Source organism: Rhinatrema bivittatum, chromosome 13, assembly GCF_901001135.1.
Source record: "Rhinatrema bivittatum chromosome 13, aRhiBiv1.1, whole genome shotgun sequence".
In the NCBI taxonomy this organism is placed as follows: domain Eukaryota; kingdom Metazoa; phylum Chordata; class Amphibia; order Gymnophiona; family Rhinatrematidae; genus Rhinatrema; species Rhinatrema bivittatum.
This window is the reverse complement of record NC_042627.1, coordinates 9,475,367-9,501,626: the sequence shown is the minus strand read 5'-3', so window position 1 is coordinate 9,501,626 and position 26,260 is coordinate 9,475,367. Positions and strand designations below refer to the sequence as shown.

Below are 26,260 nucleotides of genomic sequence, written 5' to 3'. Positions count from 1 at the left end.
TGGAAGCTCTTGCTGTATAAACTACACTGGGGGTGGGTTTCAGTGCTGGATATTAGTTCATAAGATGGTAACATAGACGTTGCCTGACTTTTATAATATACGGCAGGTATAAACGAGCAGGTAACTTCAGTCAAGGTTGCAGATGTTCACGGCTGGGGCAAAGCTTAAAGCAAATCCATTTATCCAGTTCAGATCAGTTTCCACAATAATTCATTTCTATGGACAGACACAGCTTCTGCTTACAAGGTTAACACAGAGCTTCAATACTTTCATACAACATAACATCAATTTACACAAGAAGAGCTCATGGGTCTTCCACCAAGATCCCACGTGGTCATTTGGCTGCTAAGCCTTCTAAATACTGGAAACGCCTTTCTAGCATCCCAGCATATATTTTGAATCCCCTGATGTCCAATCTGGATCCTTAGTGGTGGGGGTCTGACAACAGACTATCAGTAATCTGAGCCTGGATTTCTCAGAGGCATTCAGTGGCTGTATGTGCAACCCACCATCCCCGAACTGAGCAGACCCCTGTTCAGGGTCAGCTGCTGCACTTTCTGCCCTAATATGACCTCTGATGGATTATGTTAACATGATCCTTCATTTGTAGCAAGCCAGGGATTTGTTCTACCTTTTTTTTTTTGGCAGCTGATCTGCTCCATCTCCCCCTCTCCCCTCATCTGGCCCAGCCATTACAGTGACAGCCTTCAATCTGGGGCCATGGACCATGGCTCCTTCTAGAACTTAATACATTTGCAGTCTGAGTCTGGCCACTAGGTGTTTACTATTCTGTGATGGATGAGACTCACCCCATATGATGTGTATGCTCCCTTCACAGCTCACAGACGTTGGGCTTGGGATTCAAACTCAGATCTGCATGGCAGTTCATAGCATTACAACTGAGCAATCAAACTGTTCTTCTTTTTTTATTTTTATTTTGCGTATGAGTGGACGTCAGGGGGTGTGTGTGAGAGAGAGAAGGGGTAAAAGTACATTTTGAAGCTTCCCTATCCTGTACATTGATTCATATTTTTGCTTTAGAATGAAAAGAAAAGGGGGCGGAGCCTAGAAAATGCACTTAAAAGTGAAAGAGCCAATGAGGGAATAGTTCCAGAACTCTGCAGCATCATCTTCAGCTTCCACATCACTCTGTATCTGGCAGGGAGTGAGTTGGCCACAGAAATTTTGAGTCTTTTTTTAGTTTTGTTTGTTTTAAAGGCATATAGGAAAGGGTGTATTTATTTATTTATTTCGGATTTTTATATACCGACATTCTCAATACAATTATCGAATCAGGTCGGTTTACATATAACAAAACTTTCGCAACAAAGGCGTTACATTGAACAGCGTTTTCTTAACATATAACGTATAACATATGGCATATAACATATAACATATATGTATAAATAAAAAGAATTAAATATTACATAGATAATAATAATAATAACTCGTCAACAGGACGTGGGTAAATGTTCGGCATGTTTAAAGCGAGAATAAATATCTAGAAAAATTGAAGGGGTGGACTAAATTGTGATATGAGGGTACATAGTCCGTGCTGATGTGCAAAAAATGCGAAATATGCATGAGTTGAGGAATACTGATGAATCAGAGTAGAAGTCTTAAACAGGTGTGTATTTCAGATCTGCCGTGGTAGGGTCTTGAGGGGGGTGAGGGTGATCTAGGATCTGTTGAAGGTGATCTAGGATCTGTTGTTGGGCTGTTTTTCTTTTTGGCCGGTGTCGAAGTGAACTTGTGATTCTGTATATGTTTGCCTGAAAAGCCACGTTTTTAGGTTTTTCTTAAAAGTTAGATGGCAAGTCTCTTGGCGTAGATCCGGCGGTAGTGAGCACTAAATTAGGTAGTGTAGCACTAAAGAAGTTGGCACAAGGTCTTGACCTTGAGCGAGGGGAGGGAACACAGCTCTTGTTACTGTGATGGTCCCTGCCAGACAACATACAGTGCTTAGGATGTAATTAGAAGAAGTTCCCTCCAGCCCCCGGACTGCAAAGACACTGAACTGCCTACCTAATTCAGGAAATGACAGAAATCGCAGGGGGGGGGGGGGGGGGGGGAAAGAAGCTGCGGTGTTCCACTGGATGCTGGCCGCTATTAGTCATTAGGGGTGTGCAGCCCAAATTTTTAATGTTTATTTAATGCCGTTTTATTGTTCATTTTGATTTGATGCACACTAAATGCTCTGTAACGTGTAGTACTTTTTGTTTTAGTGAACATTAATTTGATTAGTGCTCATTAAATCAAAATGAAACAAAAAATAAAGCACATTCCTATAAGTCGTAGTCACGGATCCACCCATCTTGAGAAGATCAGCTGAAAAGGTTGAGAATGCATTGAGTTCACAGTGTGATTATCATCCAGCATCTGATGTGCTTCGTTAGCTGTCATAACCATTTTTTAAAATTCGTTTTTATAGTTTATTTTCAGATGTTTGAATTTGATTGCTGAGGCTGCAGAACAGAGGTAGACTGCTGTCCTCCTGCTGCCTTGCAGAGGCTGGAGAAGGCATCCTGGGGGTTTTTATTTTTTGGGGGGGAGGGTCTTCACTCTGGGGTGGTCCGAGTAGGTTGGGACTTGGCATCAGAGGCACTTGTTTGCTGGGGAAGAAGCCTCCTTAAACCCTGCACTTCTAAATGAGGTCATTATAATATTTTGTTTATTATAATACTCTCATTTGCATGTGAGTTAACATGCTTTGTATTAAGGATACTAACACTCACTTTAGGGCCTTAATATATGGTTGATTGCTTAGGTATGTTTTACATCAGGTTTAATGTGTGTGTAAGTGATAATGTCTTTTACTGCACAGTGATGTATTCAGTCGCTTAACAACAGTTACAGCTCCTTAGCAACCATTGTAGCTTTGCTCCCTGTCTGTGGAGGGAGCAAGTTTCTGCCCAGACAGCATCTGAAAGTCATCTGCTTTAGCTTGTCTTGTAGATTGTTTTAGTTGCTTTAAGTTGTGTAGCTGAAAAAAGAAAATCCCAGCAGCATGCACGAATGGCTGAGACCCCTTGTAGATTTGTGTTGATCAGAGACACTAGAGCAGGACCAAACTCTGGTGAGCTGGCGGCAGCTGGAAGAATTTTGCTCAGGTAGGCACTTCTTTTATGGGACACTTATTGGCTATCACTGGAGTTCAGGATGTTTTTGCAAAGCATAGCCAAGGGATTTAAACATTTAAAAATACTACCAGCAGTTGTAGGGATGCAAACAGAGAAAGAAATGTAGATATATGTTATAGATTAATATTTAGTTTAGACTCAGTTTAAACAGAAAATACCAATAAACTGCTCCCTTCCTCCAAGTTTAGGGAAAAAAAACCCGGTGCTTTCCTGATAACAGAAAAACCGTCCCGCTCCTAATTTGTACTCTCTGACTCCCAGCTTTGATGCTGTTCTTGCTGTGGCTGCCTACCTTGGACCTGCCACTCTCTTTGCACAGTCAGCTCCTGTGTGGGCCTCCCTGATCAGTGCTGTCTAGCATCAACCTCTTGCTGGCTGCCATTTCTATATGTGGTTCAGGGCTCTACATGGTCGTTCACTAAATTTAAGAACATAAGAACATGCCATGCTGGGTCAGACCAAAGATCCATCAAGTCAGTATTCCGTTTCAAACAGTGGCCAATCCAGGTCACAAGTACCTGGCAGGATCTCAAAAGGTCAATAGATTCCATGTTGCTTATCCCAAGGACAAATCTACTACCTTGTAACTTCATTGCATGTCCTCTTCTTTTTGAAAGGATAAACTGATTTGCATTTACAAGTTTGTATCCACTCATTACTTTGTAGATCTCTATCATGTCTCCCTTCAGCCTTCTTTTTTCCAAGTTGAAGAGTCCTGACCTCTTAACCTTTCTTCATAGGGGAATTGTTTCGTCCCCTTTATCAATTTGGTCATCCTTCTCTGTACCTTTTCTAATTCTGATATATCTTTTTTGAGAGACAGTGTCTAGAAATGCACACAATGCTTAAGGTGCAGTTGCACCATGGAGTGATACAGAAGCATTATGATATTCTCTGTTTTATTCTCTACTCCTTTCCTAATAATTCCTAGTATTCTATTTGTTTTCTTGGCTACTACTGTACACTGAGCAGAGGATTTCAAGAAGTTACCCATGATGATGACTAGATCCTGTTCTTGGGTGGTGACGTCTAATGTGGAACTTTGCATTGTAAATACTTTCGGTTGCTCTTCCCTACATGCTTCACATTCCATTTCTCCCCATTAAATTTCATCTGCCATTTGGATGCCCAGTCTCCCTAGGTCCTCTTGCAGTTTCTCACAATCCTCATGTGATTTGACAACTTTGAATAATTTTGTCACTTGTAAATTTGATCACTTCATTCATTGTTCTCATTTCCAGGTTATTTATGATTGTTAAAAAGCAGTGGTCCCAGTACAGATACCTGGGGCACTCCACTATTCTCCTTTCTCCATTGAAAAAATTGACCATTTAGCCATACTTTCTGTTTTCTTCCCAATCCACAATAGGATATTGCCTCCTATCCCATGACATTTTAATTTCCTCAGGAGTTTCTCATGAGGTATTTTGTCAGACGCTTTATAAAAATCCAGACCCGCTATAGCAACTGGTTCAGTCTTTATCCACATGTTTATTCATGTCTTCAAAAAAAAATGTAGCAGGCCAGACTTCCCTTGTCTAAATAAATATGTTGGCTTTGTCTCATTAAAATTACATATTAGGAGCTACCACCCAGGAAAAAGATCTAGGTATCACAGTGGATAATACTTTAAAATCATCGGCTCAGTGTGCTGCAGCAGTCAAAAAAGTAAATAGAATATTAAGAATTATTAGGAAGGGAATGGTTAATAGAACGGAAAATGTCATAATGCCTCTGTATCGCTCCATGGTGAGACCGCACCTTGAATACTGTGTACAATTCTGGTCGCCGCATTTCAAAAAAGATATAGTTGCGATGGAGAAGGTACAGAGAAGGGCAGCCAAAATGATAAAGGGGATGGAACAGCTCCCCTATGAGGAAAGGCTGAAGAGGTTAGGGCTGTTCAGCTTGGAGAAGAGATGGCTGAGGGGGGATATGATAGAGGTCTTTAAGATCATGAGAGGTCTTGAACGAGTAGATGTGACTCAGTTATTTACACTTTCGAATAATAGAAGGACTAGGGGGCATTCCATGAAGTTAGCAAGTAACACATTTAAGACTAATCGGAGAAAATTCTTTTTCACTCAACGCACAATAAAGCTCTGGAATTTGTTGCCAGAGGATGTGGTTAGTGCAGTTAGTGTAGCTGGGTTCAAAAAAGGTTTGGATAAGTTCTTGGAGGAGAAGTCCATTAATGGCTATTAATCAATTTTACTTAGGGAATAGCCACTACTATTAATTGCATCAGTAGCATGGGATCTTCTTAGTGTTTGGGTAATTGCCAGGTTCTTGTGGCCTGGTTTTGGCCTCTGTTGGAAACAGGATGCTGGGCTTGATGGACCCTTGGTCTGACCCAGCATGGCAATTTCTTATGTGTTCAGTAATTTTGTTTTTTATAATAATTTCACTCATTTTGCCCAGCACTAATGTCAGGCAATGTTTTCATCAGTTTTATTCTGAGCTATATGCCACGGATGAAAATATTAGTTCAGAGGCCATCTCTAGCTATTTGGACTCTTTGACTCTACTGGAACTAACAGATGCTCAACAATTCATGTTAGACAAAGATATGTCCGAGATTGAAATCATAGCAGCTATAAAGTCCCTGAAACCGGGAAAGTCACCTGGCCTGGATTGGGTAGACTGGCAGATTTTACCAGGTTTTCGCTCACTATCTGGCTCCTGTCATGGTAAAATACTATAAGGCATTGCGGGAAGGGTTTTTTTTTTATCTTCTTTGGCCAATACAGCAGGTATTACAGTGTTGGTTAAACCGGGACGTGATCCCACTCTTTGCGGCTCGTATAGGCCAATTTCTTTAATAAACCTTGATTTAAAAATCCTGGCAAAAATCTTAGCTATGTGCATGAATAGCTTTATAGCTCAACTTATTCATCCAGACCAGGCAGGATTTCTGAACCTTTCCGAAAGTCGGATTGTCTGTTTGTCCTTTGTGGTGGAAGGAAGCAGGGTGAACCAGCTTCGTGGCTAAGATAGCTCACTGGATTAAGGAGGTGGTCACGGCTGTGTATGTGGATGCCGGAAAGCGGTTACCTACTCAGGTTAGGGCTCATTCCACTAGAGCTCAGGCAGTGTCATGGGCGAAGGTTAGGTTGTTGTCTCCCTTCGATATTTGCAGAGCTGCGATGTGGTCCTCCTTATACACTTTTTCCAGGTTTTATCATCCAGATGTGCAGGCCTGGGAGACTGCAGCCTTTGCACGTGCTGTGTTGACTGGACCATGGGCAGCCTTCCGCCCTGTTGGGGGAGTAGCTTGGGTACATCCCACTGCTCCTGAGCCCATCTGTTTACACATTAGGAAATGGCAAAATTAGTTACCTGATAATTTTGTTTTCCTTAGTGTAGTCAGCTGCCAAATGATTGTATCAGTAGTCCTCCTGTGGAGATATGGATTGCAAGGGATTGCTGGTAAGTGTTCATCCAGTCCCTAGCTTGGAGTACCCATGTTCTTACTTGAGTTCAGTGTTTATTGTTGGTTGAAAACAGTTATGGTTGCCTTTTTTTTAATCAAGTTTTTTGCTAGTCTGTCCATAGCTGCTTTTGAAGAGAATACTGGCAGGCTGGGATCAACGTCAGCTTGCTCAGTCTCCATCTGCTGGCAGGAAAGCAATAACTCATTGGCCCTGAGTCCATCTGTCTAAACTAAGGAAAACAAAATTATTAGGTAAGTTATTTTTTCCCCGTACCTTCTGCAGGCCCAACAACTAAAACCCATGACTTCACCCTCAAGTATCATCCTGTAGAGAAAAAACAGGTTCAGGCACCTTGTCCCAGTCCCTTGAGCCAGAAGATATTCAGGATCCCTTCTGTGCCATATTATTGATCTGCACGAATTTTGGCAGCTGCGGCTGTTCTGGTGCCTGCAGACAAAACTGTTCTGAAATTCTTCTGGGGAAAAAGTACTTAATTGGGCACACGACTTGAGGCTAGTTAGTCATCCTGGGTCTGCTCCTATGTCGTCATTGGTGGCCTCAAGTTAAGAGCAATGCCTGCTGTTATGTGGAATCCTGTCCCAGCTGTGTGGCCTATAAATGCACACATGCATGGCCTTGGAGACTGTTACATCCGCTGCTAGTTCCCAAAAAATCATAGTCCCCCGTGGCCATGGACTTTATCATGGATCTTCCCGTTTCACTATCGGGGTTGTGGTAGACCAGTTCTCAAAGATGGCCCACTTCTTACCTCTTCCAGGTCTCCTATCAGCCTCTTCTGTCAGCACATCTTCCAGTTCCATGGTTTACCTGAGCACAAACTTTCTGATTGGGTCGTACAATTAATTTACTGCCAAGTTCTGGAAGAACCTCTGCCAGAAATTCAAATTTCACTAGACTTTTCATCAGTCTACCATCTGCAGAACAATGGGGACAGACTGAGTGGAGCAACCAGATTTTAAAGGCTTTCCTATGGGTTTATAGAGTTGCACCTTAAAAACTATATTAAATTTAGGAAGTCTCTTAAAACTTCCTTTTCACAAAGACCTTCCCAGTTGTTTTCTGTTTTTACATGTATTTGTTTTACTTATATGTATACATGTATTTAAGTTTGCATATTTTAATTACTGTTTGATTCTGATTTTTTTATTCTGATTTTTATCTTCTCATTGTTTTAAGATGCTGAATTTTGTTTTTAATCACTATTAGCATTAATGTACGTTATGCATGTTTTTTGTTTTATTTTTTTTAATGGTTTTAATGTGTTGCAATTTTTTTTATTTTATTCATTGTGTCCATCACATTGATATGCATATGTAAGAAATGCAATTCATCAAAATTAATAAATAATAATGTAAATGAAAGGACAACTTCTCAGTTGGTGAATATTTTTCACTTCTCCCATATCCGCCGGACGTCATGCCCTTGCAGTCTCTGTGCACCTCATGACTGCCTTGGGCTTTCGCCAATACCCCCGGACTATGGCCCTAACGGATCCACATAAAGTGTGTATCTTCTTACTGGGGCCATCGCATGAAGTCCGCGGCTGCCACTTGTGTGCCCAGATGACCCCCAAAAGGCCATTGGGCCAGGCTGGACAAATAGAGAAGGTGTTTGGCTCGGGCAAATCCAAGCCCTCTATTCCGGTGTTGGAGCCAGTCTGTCCTGTGAAACCTTTTTCAGCTGTGAACCTAACTCTTCCACCATGGCCCCTGGTTTTTGTTCAGGCTCTCCCCATGGTTACCACCAGCATCCCTGTTGTGCCCATTGGCATCTGGATCAGTTTCTGTTGGTCCTGCTGGTTCAAGCCCAGCCCGTAGCTAAGCGTTCACCCATGTGTGAGGACTACTATCCTGCTTGTCCTAGGAGAAAGCACAGCTGCTTACCTGTAACAGGTGTTCTCCTAGGATAGCAGGATGTTAGTTCTCAGAAAACCTGCCCGCTGCCTCACGGAGTTGGGTTCTTCTGGTTGGTTTGTTCTTTTCTTGTATCTGCGTACACGACTGAAGAGAGACACCATGTGGTTGCAGGGATAGTAGCATGCTGGGCATGCTCAGTGTCCCAGCCAAAGTTTCTAGAAACTTTGACAGACATTTTCTGTGCTGGGCTCCATCTGATGATGTCACCCATGTGTGAGGACTAACATCCTGCTGTCCTAGGAGAACACCTGTTACAGGTAAGCAACTGCGCTTTCTCCTTCACGCTACAAAGGAGATATCTCCCCTGAGCACCGCTTTAGCTATATACCAAAACAAGATGATAATCACCATAGGGACGATCTTTTTGTTTTCAAAATCTCTCTATTTCCCCCATAGAAATTCTTGAATTGTTGGTCCCTAGCCCTCCAGGCGCAGTAAACTTTTTCTCCAAACCCATCTTAAATCTCCAATTAAAGATGCTCCTTGGGATATGTGTGTTCCTAGCTCAACTCAAGAAAATGCCATTCATAGTTTGGCCACAGCAGAACTAAAATTTTTTACTTGAAAGATTTTATTTTTGATAGAAGTTACTTCTGCCCGAAGAATAAATGAATTGCTAGTCCTGGTCTCATACTTTTCTTCTAACCAAATTTTCCACAACGGAGTTGTTTTAACAAATATTCTAAATTCCTACCAAAAGTGGACGTTCAGTTCCACTTAAATCAATCCATTGTGTTGCCAACGTTTTTTTCGAGACAGCACACCCATAAGGGCAAACAGGCTCTTCATACTTTGCACTGCAGAAGAGTTTTATTGTTCTGTTTGGAAAGAACAAAGTCGTACAGAAATTCGTCACAACTATTTATCTCCTTCAACCCAGACAAACATGGTTATTCAGTTACAAAAAGGACTCATTCTGCTTGGAATTCTGTTTGCATCTCTTATCATGATAATCAATTGGAGCAATGTTTTCAAAGTAAGATGAAATCCTATAGAATCTGATCCACCCCTTCTTACCCTATCACAAACCTAACCCTCTCCCTGTCTCTCTCTTATTCCAGAGCTCCCTCCTTATTCTTTTCTATTGCTTCTCATTTATTCTCTAGACATGGCAATAGTGATTTAAACCAGTCTCTCATTCTCAACCCCTGTACCCTGTCATCACCATTCTTTCTCACACCTCTGACCTTGCCAACACTAGTCTCTCTCTCTCTCAACCCCCTCCTACCAACTAGTCCCCACCAATGCCTGTTTCCAACCTTATTCCCTATCAGTTAATCTGTTACAGACAGGATTTTGACAAAGCTTGGCAAGAAGCCAAAGATAATGCATCCTCCAGTTCTCTCCATCCCTTTAGCCCACACAGGATGAGGATAATTCTGTCTAATGCTTTTGGTCTGCTTGGGCCAGTGACGCCTCTGGTCCATGCCATTTGGCTTTGGGAAGGGAAGGCTTAGCCTTCCCAAGCATCTTAAACCAGATACCTATGTAGATTCGCATGCACTGCCTCTATTATATATAGATATACCTCCTGATTGTACATTGGGGATATCCTGAAAATCTGACTCGCTAGGTGGTCCTTAAGAACAGGCTTGAGAAATGCTGCATTAGGCTACATCACATTCTAAATTTATTCATAAAAACTTATTTCATGAGGTGACAGACTTCTTGTTTTATTGATGTATTCAGATCTGTGTTTAAATCTAAATGTCATTGTTACCAATTTGTAAGGGAAGACTTACCTTCCATGAATAAGGCCACCCAAATTGCCCTAAGAATAGCCCAACACCATGTCTGAATCCCTTTTAAACAGAATATATCTTGAATGCTTTTTTTGTAGGAATCCCAAATTATTGTACAGAGCAAATAAAATGACTGCTATTCTCTGTCTGAGCTCTGTCATGCTGGAAGCACAGAGAGCTATTGTAGTGGTTTTATCCACTGCTGTTTCCATTATAAAGTTACACTCTGTTTTCTGCCTGTCATCATAGTGTGATGTAATCATTGGGCATCCTTTAATTTTTTTCACTAACTTTTCCTTGTTGTTAATAATGTATCTTTGGTTTCCTTTTTTTATGTGAGTTCTTTTGTTTAAAAAAATGCCTGTTCTTCTGTTTGGAAAAAAAAAGTGAAATGTATTTAGATTTAGCTTATGGCTTTTCATAGGTAGCTCAAGGTTCCCCCCCTGTCCCCAGGTGATTTATAATCTTAAATTTGTACCTAATGGAATGGGGTGTGAGGACCCTTTGTCTCCTCCCAGTGGCCATCTTATTGCCTGCCTAAACATGTATTTATATTCTGGCCTTTCCTCAGTTAGTTGCCAGAACTTGGTCCTAACTTCTGGTCCTCATACTCTGGCTCTATCCTTGTTCCTGAAATCAGAAGACTCCTTTGTCTCCAGTTTCTTCCTTCAGCGTTCCTGCCTAATCTCCTTCTTGTTCCTGGATTCCTGGTAGGCTCCATCATCTTTGTGTCCCAAGCTTTGAGCTTCTTGCTTGTTTTGAGGGCTAACGCCATTTACTGGCCACCATCACCTGAGGGCTCAGCCTGAAGGGAAGATGATTGGCTTAGGTAGAAAACACCCCGTTTTCCTGATTTCACTGTAATTAGCCTGGATTCACGTCTCCAGATGTTAGGCTGCTCATTCTTTGGGCAATCTACAGATGATTACCGTCACATGGGAACTGACTTGCCCAAGGTCACAAGGAGTGTCAGCTGGATTTTGAACCCTGCCTTAGCCCTCTGTTCTAATCATTATTCTACTCCACTCTACATTGCTTTTCTCTTTCCTCCCTTTTTCTTTTGACCCAGCTGTTTCCCCTGCTCTTCTGTATTTCCAGATTAGTTAGAACTAGGATCAGTTTGCCTTAGTTCGTAACTACATGGGGAATTTTTTGCCCCTATTTTATGTCTCTTTCCACTTTTCCCCAATATACCTAGTCTAAGTATTGTAATGATTGTCCTAGACCAGGGACCATGGGCCAGGTTTCCTACTGGAACCTTGCATTCGTGGTCTCTGAACCCAGTCACGAGATGTCACCCTTAAGTTTCCCCAGCATTCCCAGCTGTTGCCAACCTGGGGAGTGGAGGATTTAATTCTGGGATCAAACTGGCAACCTTACACGTGACAATGCGCAGCACCTGTCACTTGAGCCATTGGTCTGGCCTCTCTTCTCACCTTGTATTGGCCAGGTAGTGCAGCAGCATCTTTTGGCTAAAGTGAAGGGTGTAATTACCCACTGTAGGAGCAGCCAATGATTTTGTCTTTGGGAGCAAAGTGAATGCTTGAGGCTATAACGAGTTAACTTTTTCAAGCAAAATGGACAGTTGTCATATAAAATCTTGAGAATGGTCGCTAACACCTGAAACTGAGCCCTTTGCTGAATTGGAAGCCAGTGTAGCGCCCTCACCACTGAGATATTATCCCTATATTTGGTACCAATGATGACTCTTGCTATGGTGTCTGTGAAGCAAAATGCAGTCTTAAGCGTTTTTTCATCCATATTTGGAGCTTAGAAATATTTCTGGCACTGACTAACTTTGAATAAACAATCACTTTGTTTTTAACAGCTGTTTTAGAGGCCCTGAATATCTTGGGAAAACTAAATTCATTCAGTTTGTACAGGTTTTAGAATGACTTCCATTCTATATTATTTACCGTAATTCATTATCAACTTTATTAGAATATGCACTGCCCTCATCCCTTTTTGGATTTATGGAGTCGCTCTTGTGAAATCTTTCACATCTGTTCATGGATGGGGGAACATATTTATTTATTGTACTTCTATACTGCTTATCATAAATCTAAATGGTTTACATCTGTAACACACATAAAACATTAAAAACATCTATACAACATCATAGATTTTTAAATAAAAACATACTATTGCAAAACCAAATTCAAAAGCATCTTTGTTCATCTCTTTTTGGTTTCCCAACCTATACCATACAGAATATTCCCCTCCTGCTGCTTTAATCAAACTTCACTTTTTAAATGCTTCCGTGAGGAGACAAGTTTTTAATGCTTTCTTAAACAATTTCTGGACTTTCAATATCTGCAACTCTTCCGGCATTAAATTCCATATTATTGGCCTTGCTAATGATAAGACCCTTTCGCGTATCATCCTTGAGTGAACTTGCTTAACAGGGGGTATTACCAAAAAACCCTTGTTCATCGATTGTAATTCTCTGAGGCATATATACCTGGATTCTTGTTCCCAACCATTCATTATCCAGTTTATAGACAATCTTATGAACTATTGTTAAAATCTTAAATTGAATTTATATTCTACCGGCAACCAATGAAGATGGAATAGGGCCGAAATAATATATTCATACCTTGCTACCTCCAAGAACACCCTAGCCATACAATTCTGAAGCAGCTGTAAAGGTTTAGTTAAGTTCTTTAGAAGTCCTAAAAGAAGTGCATTACAATAGTCAATGCTATTAAAAATTAACATCTGTAAAACTAAATGAAAATCATCCCTTTCAAGAAATGGTTTCAGGCTCTGTAAAATACGCAACTTGTAATACCCCACTTTTACTACTTTTCTAACACATTCCTTCATCGATAAACTTGAGTCCAGTTGTACACCCAGGTCACGAACAACTCTTGATATTTTCACATATTTCAAAGGAAAAAGGTGGCAAAACATCACCATTAAGTTGCTCTTAGACAACACCATAATTTCTGTTTTTTTAATATTTAGCGCTAACCTATTTTGGCTTAACCACTGAGCATACTCCTGTAAAAATGGTAAGAAGCCAAAAACGTTTGTTCATACCTTCTTATTGGAATATAATCACAAACATTTATATCCTAACCAGTGCTAGTGCAGGCACCCTAGGTGAACCTTCAGCCTTGCACGCCATCACCCCTGCCCATCCCATGGCCAGTATTTTGAAAATTAAACAACAATCTTGTTGGCCCCCCACGTCTTCCTGAACAGCCCCGTAAAAATACTTAATTGGACATCAGACTTTTAAATCATAAAACTTTGAGCCCAACTTTCAAAACTCTCTACAGTACACCGTTTGCCTGCATGAGTGGGCCTGTGGGGATTTATGCTAGGACTTATAAACTGTATGGTGGGAGCTGCACAAGTTATAAAACACTAGAGATGTGCATTTGTCACATCCGGTTCGGCAGGTCTACATGTACCTCGCTGACTTTCTAGTACACGTGGGAAATGGAGAGTATGCAGGTATTTTTAATAATGAGATACATGCATACTATCCATTTTCCTTCGTGTACTAGAAACTTGGCGAGATAAGTGTGTACCCGCCGAAACAGATGTAACAAATGCACATTCCTGTAAAATACCACTTATTTCTGCCCTGAAAGCATGTGCACATGTTGTGACACATGCGTATGTTTACAATATTTGCATACTTTTTTTTACCCATTTTATAAAATTACGTGTATAATAATTGTTTCGTAATAATGTATAAAGTATGCATATACTCTAATTCTGAAAATACTTGCACGCATATTTGGAATCATGCTGATGCCTCCACTAGTTTACCTAGACCTTCCATCACTTCACTGTGTTCACCCAGACCTCCCACCCAACTACAGACAAAAGACAAATATGATTTTAATTATGTGGGTCAATTAGCAGGTGTAAAAGCATATGGGCAAGTTTGATAATAGATGTGCATATAAAATATAAACATTATAAAATAGCAACTTGAACACATACTTCTGAACCCTGCCCCATAATACCCCCCAACATCCCCTTCCTTGTTAACATGTGCATACTCTCAAGGTTTATAAAATAAAATGTATGCTAATTAGCATGTGCATAAATGCTAGTGTTATGTGCCACAGATTGCTATACAGAAAGTACACGTCGCAGAATACCTTACCTCAGTCAAAAATGCAGAACCTCCCAAACTATGGGCTAAGGGCCCACAAATCAGAAGTAGAAATCAGCAGCCAAATCTGAATTCTTCTTTGCTCTGCCATCCATTCCAGCCTCATCCCTTCCCTTCTGCTCCCTGCAACTGCCTGGGAGGGGAAGGGCTGGATTAGGAAGCGGAGTAGCTCTCTTCTGCTATGCTGTGACCTCTCTCTCTCCTGTAAGCTGCATCACAGGCTACACCTGAAACAAAACTGAAAGCTCAGGTCCTTTCAAAGTATAGAAACAAAGTCAACAAAGCCATGGTAAAAAGCAGTACTTGGTGCTTCTGTTTAGCTGTGCGTATGAAGGGTGTGAAATAAACTGAAAAAAGTGCTGCTGACTCTGTGAGTTTGTGTAGCTCGGCTGTCGGTTTGCTGTAACTGCTGCTGTTCTTAGTTGCCTTACAGAAGCTTACAATCCTTGTCCATCACCTAGTCTGCCTAATGGTTAGAGACAGCTTTGGTTCTAACAACATAGAAATCACAGGACATGAAGGAAAACAAAAATAGATTGAAATCTGTAGAAAAATTACTAACTAAAGAGAAGAAAGTTGAACACAATTTTACACACACAAAAAAAAAATCTGAAATCATTTTGCATACTTTGCCTTGTCCTCACTTTTTTATGAGTAACACCACAGAGTACCATTCTTTTCACAAGCAGCACATCTTTATACTCCACAATTATAAGGCACCATTCTCCAATTTGGTTTTTTTTATTTATATTCTGCTTTTTGGTACTTCAAAGTAGATTACATTCAGGTACTATAGGTATTTCCTTATTCCAAGAAGGCTTACAATCTAAGGGCCTGATTCATCAAGGTATTTTCCCATAGACATACCTTGATGTATCAGACATGCTTTAGTGAATCAGGTAGTAAGTTTGTACCTGAAGCAACAGAGGATAAAGGGACTTGCCCAAGTTCACAAGGAGCAGCAGTAGGAGTTGGACCTGGTTTCCCTGCTGCTCTAACCACTAGGCTACTCTTCCATGCCACTAAATCTATCCTAGGATAATATGCTTTGATAACATAGCACAGCAAAGGACGAATAAGTAGATGGGGAAACACATAACCATCCAGGACCACACCTACATGTAAATGAACATTTATGTGTAAACTCTTAGTTGGGGATACTATCCTCCCAAGGCTTTGAATGCTGTCTCTGAAATGTCTTCAATCCTTGCTGGCCTGAGAAGCAGGAACTAGGTTCAGGAATTTAATCTGGTTCTGACACATACTAGCTTGCAGTATCTGTGGCTTAAGTTTTTAAGCTACAGTTTTTTAAAAACTTAATTGAGATATTGCAAAAAGCTTTCCAACAAGTGCAGATCTTCTGAAAAATGTAGTATTTCTTTAAGAAATGCTTTTTGTCTCTACATTAGTTATAATGCACTTGAACTTCAGAAATAATGGTATTTAAAACTGGTCTTGAATATAGTGGGGTTTTAAACTGGCAGCAACAGCTTAGTCCATAAAGGTTCCTTTCTGTCAGCACCTTCTCATGTGGTACAAGTTTCCACTGCTTCAGCACCAGAGGGTATATCTGCTGTACTCTGTATTGTAGGTGAATTGGAGAGCTCTATTGATGTCCAGGACCCTAGGGTCCTGTGCACTGGTATTGTGTGTCAATAGGACAAAAGGATGGCGCCAACCATCCTGCTGTATGCGCCAGTAACTAGAATTAATTACAAACCAATCGAATCCGTTGCAGCCAATTGGTAAACTAATTGGTAATTTTAGCTGAACATCTATATGTAGTTATCTAGATGCCTGTAACAGCGCTTTCAGAGCCACTTTTGTTCTGCTTCATCCTGCTTGACAAAATGGCCTTCATAGCTTTAGGGAGAAAGATGTGCATCAGTGACTATGAGGCCGCTCCAGCTGCTTGTCTTGTTTGTATTCCCTTGTTCGTAAAACAAGACTCGGATTACAGCTGCATGCTACAGCTCTGATCATTTCTGATAATGTTGAGTTAAACATTCCTCAAAATAGGTTGTTAAAGTCATTAAATTTATTTTTTGCCTGCCAATAGGTATTAGAACAATAGCTCTTATATGCTATGCTATTGAATTTTTAGGAAAATAAATGGTAATATACTTCTTTTGCTAAATAACTGTTGCATTAGAGCTTTCTGATAATGCTCTTTCTGCTTCATCCAGGACAAAGTAATATACATGATTTATATTGATGAAATTGAGTTAGGGAAGTAGGAATTTATTAATAGCATTTAGAGAAGGCGGCCATTTAAAATGTATTCGGTTCTAGATTCCAGCACACTTTTAATACCTATATTCTTTTAAGCATGAATTAGCTTTCAAAGTAAATGAGACAGTTTGGGCCAGTTGTATTAATTTGTTTTCCATTTTGTATCTATGGGAAAAATACGTTGTATATTTGACTGTTAACAACTGTATCTTTACAACATGTGCGATAAAATTATACATGCCTGCATATTGAATAATTTGATTATTCAAATGATTTTTAGCATATTCATAGAACACCATTAAATAAAGTGCTCTTTAACACTGCCAAATAATGCAGATGTTTTTGTTTCATCTCTAGAAATGATGGGGTAAGTGCAATTTCTCTCACTTTTGGAATATTTTTCTGGATATGTTGAAACACTGACACAAAGTGAATTTATCCTTAGTACTTAGTGTTTGAACCCCATCATGATATCTTTTAGCTCCTGTGATAAGCGAGAAGACAGCAGCATGAATCTCAAGGGCACTGAAGACTGGCGCTGACATAGACACACAAAAGACCAGCACATACATGTCATGCTAAATAACACACAGGTTCCTGTTTACTAAACTGTGTTAAAGCAGAATTTTGCTTACAAATCCAAATGAGCTGATTAATATGGAAAATTACAGTAACAACCCTTTTTAAATTTTACATAAATTGCATTAACAGCGAAATCTATGTTAATACTGCCATTAGCACAAAACTTTAGTTTTACCTCTGGAATATGATTTTTGCATAAAAAGTGTGTGTGTTTGCTCTCCTTTTATTTTCCCACAGATAAGCAGACTGAATTAGCCATGCTGTCTGGGAACGTCTTCCAGGATGGTCAGGGTGGAGTTTCCTCTAACTGAAGGAGCTTTGCTCTGTGTCAGCCTGTGCGTTCTTTCCCGTGCAGCACCATTTTCCCCTTAGTCTTGTCCTTCTGCGCACGCTAGCTCCTAGACTCTTCTCAGTTCAACTCTTCACCGACCATTTCTTCAATCTTCTACGCTGATTCAAATTCTGCCAGTGTGGCAAAATAATGTCTGCGATGGGTAGACACAATTATTGTTACTTGTGCCTGGGCCCAGAGCATGACATGGCCAACTGCAGGGACTGCGGCCGCATGTCCCCACGGGCCCAGAGGCAGTGCGCCGTGAAGATTGTATGCCTCAAGGAGGACAACCTGGGCTCCTATGCCCTGGCTTCGGATCGCCTGTCGGCTCGCTCCTCCCTGGGCCCAAGATCTAATTGTCCTCACCTGTCGAAGTGGACCTCCTCAGTCAGACCATCGGCGCTGCCTTGGATGGACGACAGACGGCCTGACCCTCTGCACCCTCCCAAAATGCAAAAAGCGTCGGGAGATGCATCTCTGCTCCTGGCGCTGACTGTCGTGGGATCAATGCACTCAGCTGAGGTGTCGCACTGGAAGAAGGCTTTGCCCAAACCCGGCCACAAGAAACGTCTGCATGTGTTAGCCGTGACGCATGAGAGATGCACGAGGCATCGATGCAAGATGTCTTAACACAGAGACACCCAGACACAGTGCACCGTACCAGTGGATTTGGGAACCCAGTCGCGATGCTGTTCGATGCAAGACCCCAAGTCTCACCGGTTGGACATCTCCAAGATACTGGGTCTGATGCCGGAGTCCAGTGGAGGCATCTAGACTGGACCTAACTTTCTCAGACGAGGAACGCTTCTCAATTACAGGCTCGGGATCCACCAAGTTGTCAGGGCCGGAGTTTTCAGACCTCTCCTCTGCATCCAAACATTGTCAGGACTCCCCGCGCCTCCAAGAGCCTTTCACTAAGCACCACAAACACCCTCCAGTGGAAGAGTATGTTCCTGTCCACCCTTGAGGGCCCGACTTGGACATCCTCAGGGCAGCTGTACCACCCTGACGCCGCAGGGCTGAACAAGGAAATTTGGCAGCTCAGGCGATGATCCAGATTTCGGACATTCTCCCAAAGTTTCTGTTTTCGGTGAAGGACCAGCGCAAGTCCGCACCTTGCTCCCCCTTGCCAGTCCACTCTCCGTGGGGTGCTTCCCCTCTATCACCTTGGGATGAACCTAGCCCAGATCAAGGTCACACCAGTTTAGACAGGGGGCCATCCCTCTCCTTACCTTCTTCTCTAGGCTTGTCCACGGGATACCCCTCGGACCTGCCAGAGGGACCACCGGAGCCAATCCCCCCAAGAAGATCTCTCATACTCCAAGTTCGTGGAGAAAGTGGGGACCAGATTGAATGAGGAGACTAAGAAGGTGCCCGACCCCTGGGCAGAAGTCCTGGGTATTCTCAAAATATTCGAGACACCTGCCAAGCCCACTGCCCTTCCATCACACGCGGTGCTAGATGCGCTCATGACCATAACCTGGGAATCCCCTTTCTCGAGCCTGGCCACCGCCAGAAAAACGGGCCTCAAGTTCTGTATGCAGCAGTCCCCCTTCTACAGTGCTTTACAGCTTCCCCATATATCTGTGGTGGTGGAATCGGTGATGAAGAGGGCCCAAAAGTCCCGCTTCCACTCCAAAACTCCTCCAGGCTAGGACTTCAGACACCTGGATGACTTTGGGTGTCGGGCATTCCAATCTGCAAAAAATGAAAAACCACATGTGGGAAAATAATAGTAATTTAGTGAGTGGAGAAACCCTCATAAATGAGCCAAAGGTATTACTCTTTTTACTTTGTTAGCGAAACATTCACTTATAACAGTAAACAAATGATATCACGTGTTACCAAAGTGATTATATACCTGCTCTAGAATGTAATCACTGGGTTCTCCACTCTTACTATTTTGAAAGCCACCTTGATATTAAAGCATTACTTTTTTTATATGTATACCAAAATGGGAAAAGACACTTTCATTTCTTTCCGTAGAAAGAAATGAAACAAAAATGATGTCTCTTCCCATTTTGGTATACATCACTTTGGTAACACATGATATCATTTGTTTACCGTTATAAGTGAATGTTTCGCTAACTAACATTATATATAGTTTTATGGATTAGGATCAGACATTTAAACTGAATTCTGTAATGAATGGGGAGCCAATGGAGGTCTTTCAGAACAAGGGTAATATGATAGTGTTTTTTGGTGCTAGTTAAAAGGTGGGCAGCAGCATTTTGTAGCAGTTGTAGAGGGCGAGTGGATGACGCAGGGAGACCTAGTAGCAGGGCATTACAGTATTTATTTATTTTATTTTATTTGTTTTTATATCCCGATATTCAGCAATGCCATCACGTCGGTTTACATATAACAATTTTAACTAAAAAATGGATACAATGTAATAAATATAACAAATGAGGGGAAAAATGGGATATGTATTACAAAATATAATTATCAAATAGCCTTTCCAGACACCAATCTGAATCCCTAATTCTCCTTAAGCAACGCTGATTACCCAACAAGGTAACCAATAACTTTGCCATGTTGGCAGGCTTCTTTATTCTCTGTTAACCACTATCACCGCTTCACTATTCCAAGTTATATCTCGTCCCTGTTTTATTGTAACTGCTATGTTTTTCTTTTTTGCACCTGTTAATGTTATTATTATTCTCTGTTGTCACACCCTGTTAATTGTAAACCGGCATGATGCGATCCCCTTCGCGAATGCCGGTATAGAAAAAACTCAAATGTTAAAAATCAATGAAAGATTGGGGGTTGAGAAGAGGGAGAAACAAGAGAGGGATGGGAAAGAGTGTAGTGATTGATAAAACGGAAGGGGGATGGGAAAAGGGGAGTAAAGGGGAAGGTATAATTGAAAGTGATAGAGGGGTTATTGATCTTAAGACATTGTAATTGCTTTATTGAAAAGCCAAGTTTTTAATTTTTTTCTTGAAAGTTTTAGTAGCTTCTTCAAGTCTTAATTCTGTGGGTAATGTATTCCATAAAGCTGGTCCTGCAATGGAAAAAGCACGTTCTCCTGTATATTGATGGTGTATCATTCTTGGTGAAGAAGTTAAGAGAAGCCCAGTATTTGTTGAACGTAGGTTTCTAAGAGAGTCTTTAAAAAGAAGTGTGTCTTTCATCCATTCAGTTTTATTATTATAGAGAGCTTTGTGGATTAGAGTTAGGGTTTTATATATTATCCTGTGAGAGATTGGTAACAGTAGTCTTGTTGGCTGAAATAGATATGGTTTCCTTTACTTTAGGAGGATCCCATTCCAATAGGTGAGTTATTCAGTTCTGAAGAAACAGAACCAAGGGAGAAAACGTCAGTCCAAAATCCTGTTACTGGCTCTCACGGCTTGGATGTTGAATGTGAAATATGTTTCCTTGGCTTCTCCAGTGAAGGTGTCTCAGGTCCTTCTGAGTTCTAGGAAGAAATCCATCTAAAAATCTTACAGGTTAAATGGAGGAGGCATCCCATCTGGTGTGAGAGGCAAGGTCTTTGATCCTGTTTTGTGTCCCACACAAAAACTGCTTGAACACATTCTATCTCTCTTGCAATCTGGCTTAAAATCCAACTCTTATGGCTCATTTCAGTGCACTTGGAATTTATTACCAACATGTAGAAGGAAATCTCATCTCTAGTTGTTAGATTTATGCCAGACTTGCTTCACTCGAAGTCTCCCATCCAACTAACCACTCGTATCTTGGAACCCTAGTGTGGTACTCAACTGATGAAAGCTCATTTTGATCCTCTAAACTTTTAAAAGCTCTGATATCTTACCTAGAAGCTGCAGGTTTTACATGACGTTTCCTCACAGAAGGGTGTTGGTGTTTGTTTATTTTAATATGGTGTTGGATTTCCCCTTAATCATTCAATTGTCTTGCCAACATTTTTTCCAGACTCCCATGCTCCCAAAGGTAATCAAGCCTTTCACAGTCTGTATTGCAGCACAGCTCTTGCCTTCTAGAAGGTTCATTCAATTGTGTGTTTCCTTTCACCCAAACAGGCCTGGACTTGCACCCAAATGTACACTTTCTGATAGCAGATTCTACTCTTTCTGTTATGTCAAGTAAATCTAACACTACATGGGCATATCAAGGTCCATGTCAGAGACATAGCTGCATCAGTTGCCTGTCTGAGATCAACTTCCATTGAGGTGGATTTGCAAGCCTGTGATAACTCATTTACATTCTATTGCTTAGATTCTGACTCTCAGTGTGACCATAGATTTGATCAATCTGTTCTTCAGGGTCTCTTTGAGGTGTAAAACCTAAATCCATCTCCCTTAATGCCCATTTGTCTTCCCTTAAAAGCAAAATTAAAATGTAAAGGGGCTTCCCCTACAAAAATATGTACTTCTGCCTGTTGGTGATATGTTATTTTCTACATCCAACAAACAATGCTCACAGGTATCGATTTCATAATTTTTTTTTTCTGTGTGTATCCACCAGAATTTTTTATTTTTCAATTTTTAGTTTATTACTTTTCTTTAAGAATTATACATATATCTTATTGCCTAACCATCCAAATTGTACTGTTCTATTTTATCTTTTTCTAATAGCACCAGCACATCAATAATATTGCAATAATTTAAGTAAGCAAATGCTTTTAATGAAAGGTAAAAAGCCTCAGACAGCACTTGCATAAAGATCTCATTTTCTCCCAGTGCTTAATGTGCAATCATTTCACTGCCATCACAGGAAAAAACTCTTTCAAGCATTATTGTACTGCAATTTATTTTGTTTTCAGCATTTTATTGTCTTAATATTTGTGATTTTCACTTTATTATGATATACTGGTGCAGCATACTGCAGGTACAAATATCAATATTTAAATCTGTTTCCTTTGTAATAAGATTCCAGTAATTATCTTTGCAATGCCAGTGCTTGTCTTTGCAACACCCATTTTTGTTATGTGAACTATCATCTATCTACTCTTAGCCATTTTTAATGTTGTTTTTCACATTTTGATGGAAGGAGCCTCTTAGCTAGGGGTTACCACCTTTGTGTCTGCTAATCCTGATTGTTGATTAAGCTAAATTGTTTCTCTATAAAAGGTAATAGGTGGAGATGACAAAATAATCAACCAAATAATCCCTCTTAATCCCCCTTTTTTGGAGTTGGCATTAGCAGCATATAAATGCAAATAAATAATAAATAAATATATAAGATATGTGGATTTGTGTGGTGGTGGCAAGAAAGTTTTCTAGGTTTTTCTAAACTTTGTGAGAATTTGCCCCACGTTAATGTTGTTGGATGACTTCATTTGGTTGTGTAACCATTTGTTCTGCTGCATACAGATAATACTTGCTACAGGTAAGCAAATTAGAGGATAACGTTCAAACCCCATGGGTAGCTTGCAAGCCAATAGGTACTTTGTATTGGTGGGCTAAGCTCATTTTCAGAAGAAAAATCCTCATGGCATTTTCCTTTGAAAATGCGAGCTGGCATGCACCTATATAGTCGCATTCTAAATGATCGCAAATAAAGACCAAAATAACCCATCCAGTCTACTCACTAAGATGTTTAGGACTGGAGCTGCTGTTCTATCCAGTTTAGATCCTCACCTTCTTTTTAGGGTTGTAACTGCTGCTCTGTGTAGGCTACCCTGTACAGTAAAGTGCTTTATTTCCATCCTCTTGCTATGCAGAGTCTTCTGTGTTTATCCCATTCTCTTTGGAATTCTGTCACTATTTTTTGTCTTCACCATCCTCCTGGAAGGCATTCCAGGCATCTACCACTCTTTCTGTAAAACAAAATACTTCCTGATGATGATCCTGAGGTTAGTACCCCTCCCCCCACCCCAAGCTTGATGTCAAACCCCTAATTAAGAGGTGGCCAACTGCAGTCCTTAAGAGCTACAAACAGGCCTGGTTTTCAAGATATCCACAATCCTCCACTGTCTCCATTGTATCAAGTCTATCTCATGGATATTCATTGTGGATATCCTGAAAATCAGGCCTGTTTGTGGCTCTCAAAGATCAGAGTTGCCCACCTTGCCCTAATTCTACAACTTTCTTTCCACTTGAAAATGTTTGTTTCTTCTCTAGAGTATGCATATTTGGGTCCTCAAATCTAATCCCATATACATTTTGATACAGACCTTGCAGCATTTTGGTTGCCCTTTTCTGGACTGCTTCTATCTTATTGCTATCTTTTATGAAATACGTCTTCCAGAACTGAACTCAGTACTCCAGGTGAGGCCTCGCCAGTAACATGTACGGGGCATCATAACCATTGTTTTCCTAATGGTTATGTATCTTTCTGTTAAACAGTAGCATTCTGCTGAGTCTTACCACCACCACCACCTTGTTACACTACTGAGCTACCTTCAGATCATCAGACACTGTCACCCTGAGGGCTCTCTCTCCCAGTCTTTGCACATTAGTCTCTCACTTCCCCCCACCCCAAAACACATACTGTTCCTTTGGATTTCTGCATCCCAAATTCATGCCACTGCACTTTTTGGCAACAAATGTTAACTGTTAAAATGTTGACCACTTCCAGTACTTTCTTAGATCATTTCTCATTCTCTCTACTCCTTCAGGGTTGCAGATCTTAGTGTCATCCGCAAAAAGGCAAACTTTTCCTTCTGTCCCCTCAGTAATATCATTCACAAAGATATTGAACAGAACTGGCCCCAAAACAAATCCTTGACACTCCACTAATCACCTTTCTCTGCCAAGTGAATTCAACTGGGTTTGCATCTGCATGGAAGGGCAAGGAGCTTTTTAAACAGATAAACATGTTTCTCTATTAACAAGCTGGGCTGAATTAACCATGATACATGAATGAAGTCATTTGACTGTGTCGAACAGACATTTCTCTCCTAGCTCATAAAGCTTTTGTGCTGCTGAGCATGCAGAGAGAGAGAGACTGACTGGCCATAATGGCATCCCCTTAGGTAGTATTTGTATCCCTATGGTAGGCCCACCTAGTAACTCGAGGTGGGGTTTAGGTATGAGTGTAAGGGGTTAGGGGCCACTTTGACATTCTACGTGACACGTACGAACAGAACAGTGGTCTCTTGTGAAGATTTGATGGCCTGCAGAGTGAGGAAACTCACTTCAAGATGAGATTTGGCCAGTGTTCTCTCAACTTAGCTTGATGGACACTCTACCTGGGTAACATCAAGCTAGGTGGAGAGAACATTGTACAAATCTCATCTTGAAGTGAGTTTCCTCACTCCGAAGGTCATCAAATCTTCACAAGAGACCACTGTTCTGTTCGTACGTGTCACGTAGAATGTCAAAGTGGCCCCTAACCCCCTACACTCATACCTATACCCCACCTCGAGTTACTAGGTGGGCCTACCATAGGGATACAAATACCTACCTAAGGGGATGGCATTATGGCCACACTCTATCGCTCTCACGCTCTCTCTCTATTGCTCTCTCTATCACTCGCTCTCTATCGTGAAAGGCATTAAAACCTTACCATATGGTCACGGCAGCTATCGCACAGCTTAACACCATCCAAAAAGGTGTAGTTAAAATCGGCGTTATGTCTGTGCGATAGCTCTTCGCAGACAGGCTAACCCAGCCCACTCCCTGCCCCTAACTCCTCCTATTTTCCGACTTTGCATCGCACCATACGATATGGTGCTATCGCATACGTTAAACACGTTTTTGCATGCGGTAAGGGCCTATCGCATGCGTTAACGGGGCTTTTCGCATGCGATAAGCCCTTAACGCATGCGAAAACACCATATCGCATTTTGATAAATGACCCCCTAAGTTTGTACCTGAGGTAATGGAGAGTAAAGTGACTTGCCCAAGGTCACAAGGAGTGACAGTGGGACTTGAACCATGGTCTCCTGGTTCATAGCTTGCTGCTCTAACCACTAGCACCCAGCCTCAGAACAGTCAATATTCTGTGTTTGATGCACTCGGAGCACCAGTCCCTGACCCTGTTGGTGCACTCAAAGCAAGAAAAGTCATTGAGAGGCTCTAAGGGTGATTCATTGCACTTACCTCCCTCTGTGTTGACATCTTTATCTCTGTCCTTTCTTCTTGATTTAGAACTTTGTTTGAAGATGCCTGATCTGAGGTGCCTTTAGTTTCCATTCACAATGAGTATGTATAGGGTACATTTGCATGCAGTGGAGGCAGTGTGGCAATTTTGAAAACCTGATTGGCTTGTGGCGCTCAAGGACCAGAGTTGCCTCTCCCTGAGATAAACTAAACAATAAAAACTAAAAATGAGAAGCCCATCAAACTAATGATGATACACAGAACTAATATAATTAGCTCCTCAAAATATCCAGAAACAGACACAATTCTTGTATATTTTTTATAGCATCGCAATTAACAAGCCTTCAGTAATATTCAATTATTAAGATTAAAAGATCTTATAACTCTATAATAAACCTTTAACGTTTGCTTGCTTTGATATCAGGCTGCAATATATTTGAGATTATTTATATGGAAATTTTCTCATTTTTGTAGAATAAATCATAGTTAACAGACAATCTTTGCTTGATACTGGTCTTTTAATACTGCCTGTTATTTTGCAGGAGGTGCTGATGATGCTAGATAATTATGTAAGAGACTTTAAGGCACTTATTGACTGGATACAGCTACAAGAAAAACTGGAAAAGGCCGATGCCCAAAGCAGGTATTGCATGAAGAAAGGTTTCCTGGAATTCTAAGAAATTCTAAATTTTTTTCATTTATACATTGATATTCTCAAAATGACTCAATTCATCCATGCTCTTGTTTTGGT

The 26,260-nt window shown here is 40.9% G+C and overlaps 1 protein-coding gene across 4 annotated transcripts in view; it reads left to right on the top strand.

Annotated features, from left to right (window-relative positions):
* Window positions 1-26,260, top strand: part of SCAPER (S-phase cyclin A associated protein in the ER) — a 440,399-nt gene that overhangs the window by 31,962 nt on the left and 382,177 nt on the right. For all 4 annotated transcript variants that reach the window (XM_029575230.1, XM_029575228.1, XM_029575229.1 and 1 more), the window contains exon 5: window positions 26,052-26,152. In XM_029575230.1, the coding sequence (XP_029431090.1) occupies window positions 26,052-26,152 (101 nt within the window). The remainder of the gene's footprint in view (window positions 1-26,051; window positions 26,153-26,260) is intronic.